Source organism: Triticum aestivum, chromosome 4D (genome assembly GCF_018294505.1).
Source record: "Triticum aestivum cultivar Chinese Spring chromosome 4D, IWGSC CS RefSeq v2.1, whole genome shotgun sequence".
Taxonomy (NCBI): Eukaryota; Viridiplantae; Streptophyta; class Magnoliopsida; order Poales; family Poaceae; genus Triticum; species Triticum aestivum.
The window spans coordinates 350301068-350306558 of NC_057805.1; the positions used below are offsets into that span (position 1 = coordinate 350301068).

General features: G+C 51.3%; 1 protein-coding gene across 1 annotated transcript; it reads right to left on the reverse strand.

Annotated features, from left to right (window-relative positions):
* Nucleotides 1-745: 745 nt before the first annotated feature.
* On the reverse strand, nt 746-4249 carry LOC123097856 (ankyrin repeat-containing protein ITN1). The gene is made up of 4 exons (XM_044519702.1): nt 3968-4249; nt 3051-3884; nt 2230-2639; nt 746-2149 (listed from the first exon to the last, which is right to left on the reverse strand). Exons 1-4 carry the CDS (start codon nt 3987-3989, stop codon nt 1319-1321), a joined length of 2097 nt encoding a protein of 698 aa, XP_044375637.1. The 5' UTR covers nt 3990-4249; the 3' UTR covers nt 746-1318.
* Nucleotides 4250-5491: the final 1242 nt, after the last annotated feature.

Consider the following 5491-nt stretch of genomic DNA (forward strand, 5'->3'; position numbering starts at 1 on the left):
TCCAAGACGCGGCCTATACCCTTTTATATGTGATCTTTGCAAGATCCGTATATGCGTAAAGCCCCGAACAAAGTGAAATCTTCGGCTGGATTGGTGGTGGCGCACCACCGTACCAGCCTCCTCCTCCTCCTTGAGCTCCCATCCGCCCCCTTGAACTTAAGCACGAAGTAAAGAAAAGAAAGACCAGACCACAACAAGTGTAAAGCAAAGGCCTCCTCTCTTTAGCCTCCAAAAAATCCTTCGATACTTTTGTCGCTGCTTTGGTCCCTGCGGGCTTTCTTCTTCTGAGTCTTTCTGAAAATGTACGGCCTGTGGCAGCCACTGAAGGAGTTTCAACTTTCAATGCAGCAACTCAAGTGACCCTTCAACTTGCCGAGCTGATCAAAGTAAATCATGTGGTGGCAGGGGGTGACCTGAGCAGACGACTGCGACCCCAGATCACAAGTCAAATGAGCTGAGGAGCCACGGTTATCTGCTCGCAGGAAATCCACCTAATATTGCCTGCGTGACGTTTCTCCTCCACCCACCGGCCCCCATGCGGTTTCACTCTCACGCACGACTCGCCAGGTCAAGCTTTCCTACACCACGTCTTGGTCGCCCCGTCTCTATTGCAGGCGACTTGTTCGTGTTACACTGTTATCACTACCACTCCAGGTTTGTCCTGTCCTGTGGAAGAAATCATGGAAAATCTTGGCGCTTCTCACGTGCCGTGAAAAAGAGAGCAGCAAGGAGGCACTCGCCAGACTTAACTAGAAGCTTCTAGAACCTTCTCAGATATCAGATGAAATACAAGGTACAGAGTGCTAAGTACACATACCATTCTGCTAGCACAGCATATTAACAAAAGGTACAGAAAAAGGCTGAGAGAAATTTTATGAAGGCCAGCCAGCCAGCCATGCATAGGGAGCACAGCACAGGCTGCATGCATATTCTGATGATGACAATCTATCTGTAGAAGATGTATACAACACGACCGTCGCCTCCTGGCTCCTGCCCATCCAGGAACACCAGCTTATTGGAATGTACTCCCTCCGTTCCTAAATACAAGTCTTTGTAGAAATTTCACTATGAACCACATACGGATGTATATAGATGCATTTTAAGTGTACATTCATTAATTTTGCTCCGTATGTAGTCCATCTAGTAAAATCCCTACAAAGACTTATATTTAGGAACGGAGGGAGTATACGGTAAAACCCCATACCCACAGCACCTGGAGGGTCAAAGCTGTTTATACTTAGTGCCAACCCTTTCTTTGTACATCCGTGTCGTGTGGCGCCGCCAAAAAGACCGAGGCTTCATAGGCCGGAGATCACCCTCATATGGCGTATATCCGGTCTATCTCGGAATCTGACTCCGAGTTGTGGTTCCATGAGTTTGAGCCACTCCGCCTTGTTGACTTCACCTTCTTCCTAATCGACCGCGTGCGCTTGGACTTCACCACATAGTATGTCATCGTGCCAAGCACACCGGCCATGATCACCCCGCCGATGAGGGTCACCAGCAGCGCCGCCCACTTGAAGTGCCGACCCACCACTATGTAAGAGGAGGATATGAATGCCACCGTGGTGCATACAGAAGCCAGCCACATCAACTTGTTGATCACCTCCACAACTCGCCTCTCTGCTTTCGTCTCGCCCCTAACAAGTGTTATCTGCACCACCACTACTGCTAATGATGTGAACAAGGCGATGGCATTGAAGATGAAGAACACCTTGAAGGATACCGCATGCACAACTATTGCTACACCATGGTCGTCATTGCCGCCTGGCACCGTGAATATCGCAGCAAATGCAACTGTGGCAAAGAGCACAGCCACAACTGTGACAGAGTTTGTTGCATTATTGATGCCTTCCCTGTGGAGCTTCCTCAGCTCCTTTGCTATGCCATGCACATTTTTGTTGGTTTTTCTGGCTTGCTCAAGTTGAGTGTGTACGTCCTTCTTGATCTCAGTCACTGTTTTTCTCAGCTCATCCCGAGGCTGATTCAGATCATTTGCTCTCACTGCACCAGCGCGGGATAAACAATCCTTTATATCCGCAGACTCCTCTGATAGCGGAAGACCCTCTGCTATGTCGAATGCAGTCTTGCGATCCCTAGTCAGCGCATTCACGTTCATGTCCGGAAGAAGCAGAAGCTCATTCACAATCTGCAACAGAGACCAGTTTGTGAGACACAAGAAGAAAATTATTGCGTTTGCACACAAGATTTAACATGGCAGAAGAATACCTCTGATCTTTTCTTCCTGGTGGCAACATGCAAAGCTAAGTTGCCATTTTTGTCAGGTAACATAACTATGGCCGGATCAGCATTCACAAGTGCTCTAACAACCGCAGCGCTTGTTCCTTTAACCGCCATATGCAAAGCGGTCTGTCCTTTCTTATCAGTCTTCCGAGCAAGCTGAGCTTCGCTGACTAGCAAAGACTTAACTATTTCAACATGCCCCTGACGGGCAGCGAAATGCAATGCATTCTTTCCGTTCGCCTTCGATAGTTCAACCAACCCAGAAACTCGCTCCAGCAGAAGGTTCACTACCTCGAGGTGGCCTCTAATCGCCGCAGTTATCAGAGGAGTCACATTTGATTGGCCAAACGTCTTCCCAAGGGATGGATCATGGTCCAGGAGTACCTTCACAATATCTACAAGCAGTGTTAGATGTCCATCTTTCTTTATATAAATACCACAGAAATATGGAGTAAAGATGAAACAGCATGAATGATGGACTAATTCTTGCTCATTAGCTTGTGTAGGCAATGACACACTGCAGTTATCATACAGAGCAGGTCAATTTCAGCACTGCAAAACTAATAACAACAGGATCCATGGAGATTGATCAAAGAGTAGATTAAAAACACATAAAACCTTGGCTAGACCCATAAAACCATGGCGATCAATTAGCTTAGGAATCCATAAAACCCTTTCTTCATGCAAACTATGAGATTCTAGTCTAGACACAAACAAGGTCCAAATCAAAGCTCCCCTGTTCCCATGTAAAGAAAGATATGAACAATCAGAAGTAGTTTAGTATTGAAGTGTTTGTGAGTGCTCACCTCGGTGGCCTTCCTTTGCAGCGACGTGCAGAGCATCGAATCCTGATTTGTTCTTCCTCGCAAGGCTCTCCTTGTCAGAGTGCTTGAGCAGCTCGACGACGACGTCGATGAACCCTTTCTCAGCGGCGATGAGCAGCGCGGTCTCCCCGACCTCGTTGGGCTCGTTGAGCACGGCGGCGCGGATCTCCGCCACCTCGCTGTCGAACTCCTCCCCGGTGCCGGTCATCTGCGCGTCGATTTCGGCGATGATCTGGCGCACGGCGTCAAGGTCCCCGCGCTGCGCGGCGAGGTGGAGCTCCGTGTCGTTGTGCCGGCCCGTGACCTGCTTGACGTACTTCTTCCGGCCCGCCTGGTCCATCCGCTTGCCGGAGTTGGAGAGCACCAGCACGGGCGGCGCCGCGGCCCCGGCCTTGGGCGACGGGGACGGGGACGCGAGCGACTGTTCCAGCCGCTTGCTGGAGCCGGACATGACGAGCGCCGGGCCCTTCGCCGGCGTCGGCGACGAGGACGACGCCGGCGAGTGGTCGAGGCGGTTGCTGGAGCGGGACATGGCCAGCACGGGGCGGCCGGGCGGCTGGTCCAGGCGTTTGCTGGAGTGGGACATGACCAGCACCGGGCGCGAGGGCGACGGCGACGCCGCGGGCGACTGGTCGAGGCGCTTCCCGGAGCTGGACATGACTAGCGCGGGGCGCCTGACCGCCCGCGAGGGCGACGGCGACTGGTCGAGGCGCTTCCCGGAGAGGCAGGACTCGAGCGCCCGGCGGCCTGGGGCGACGGGCGAAACCCCTCCCTCCGACACCGGCGACGCCAACCCAATCTCCAAATCCCCCTCCCCTGCACCCACCCAGCCAACACAAGTAAGGATCACCACCAAAGGGCCCGATCAAACCAGACCAAAGGGATCAGTGGAGCAATACCTCTGTCGGAATCGACGGCCATGGCGGCGGCGGCGGCGGCGGCGGCGTCGTCGTCGCCGGGGACGGGGTCAAGAGGAGTCGGCGCGCAGGGGGCGGGCGGGCGGCATGGGGCAGCGGAACGGGAGGTGGGGAGACGAATCAAATCGCGAGGGGGACGGGAGCGAGGAGAGGGGCGCGTCGCGGTCTTTTGGCTGTGTGATGATGGAATGGAACGAAATCAATCGGAGAAGCGGCCTCCGCTTGCTTTCAGTTTCCCCCCGTCTGGTGTGTGTGTGTGTGTGGGTGTGTGGGTGTGTGGGTTTGTTTATGTGGCTGGCTGGCGCCGGTTTGGTGCGCTGCGCCACCTTGCCTGACTGGCTAGAGCATTTGCATATGGGGGCTTTTGTCGCTTTCCAATCACGAATTATTATCTCCTTCTGTGTTGCACAAGACCCTGTCGCCCCCAATAACTGAAACTGAAAACTAGTATTGCAGCTATGAAAAAAAGCTGTATGAGCAGATACTCTTGTTTGCCATTTTGTTTTTTAGAAAACATATTAAAAAGCCTCATCGTCATGGAATTTTACATGATTTATGTGATTGCATGGAGAAGATGCACACGGGGGGAACCAATGATTAAATCCACTCATCTTCTCCACGCGCTAGAAATCGCACCCATCATGAATTTTAATTCAAAACCAGTAAAGCACCCGCTCGATTGACCTTCTCTACATCCAAATGTAGACCCCATTAACAACCAGTTATGTTATGATATAGAGTGTTGCTCATGAAACGTAGCCGCCACAGCCGAGAGCAATACCTCGTACTTCGTGCCACTATGGTTCCTTCACGTCACCAGCTACCGTGGCGACGGCGGGAAGGAAGGGAACCTCATGACTTTGTTTCCGTCTGCATTTTGTAGTCTGGTATCTTAGTTGGGCCTTTGGTTGTAAAAAAAATGGCCCTGGCTCTGGCGATAGCGATGACGATGGTGTATAAGTTTTCTTCGGATTTTCCACATAAGTTGTGGTTATCTCGGTTGTTGGTATTGGATTTGGGAGGCAGTGCCTATGTCGTCCCTGGTCCTTCTGATATGCAGAGCTCATAATTCCGAACTACTTGTATAATTAAATTAGAATACTAACCCCCAAATCAAAACTCCCGCCTCTACCGCTATGCACAGGCGCTTCATGTTTTTTGTGTTGGTGTCAAGTTGATGGTCATCTCCTTTCTGTTCTTTGCGGCAGTGGTGTTGTGGGCATGTAGTGGCTTCGATGAGAGAAGGTCGGCCCTTGGGGATTGGGGTGTGTTCCCTCAACCATTTTTATGGGAGACGGGTTTATAGCCTCCTTTTGTACCCTTGAATGTTTTCCCGATGAGGTAGATTGCTCTATGGTGGTTCGTGCTCCCTCTCTGTTTGCAATGGTGTTCTCTCTGACGCCATTGCGAAGGTGGTGGAGCTGTTATTCATGAGATTTTTTTGATAGTGGAGTGTTATTTGGAAGATGGTTTGGTTTTTGGTTTTCAATTTACACAAGGCTTATA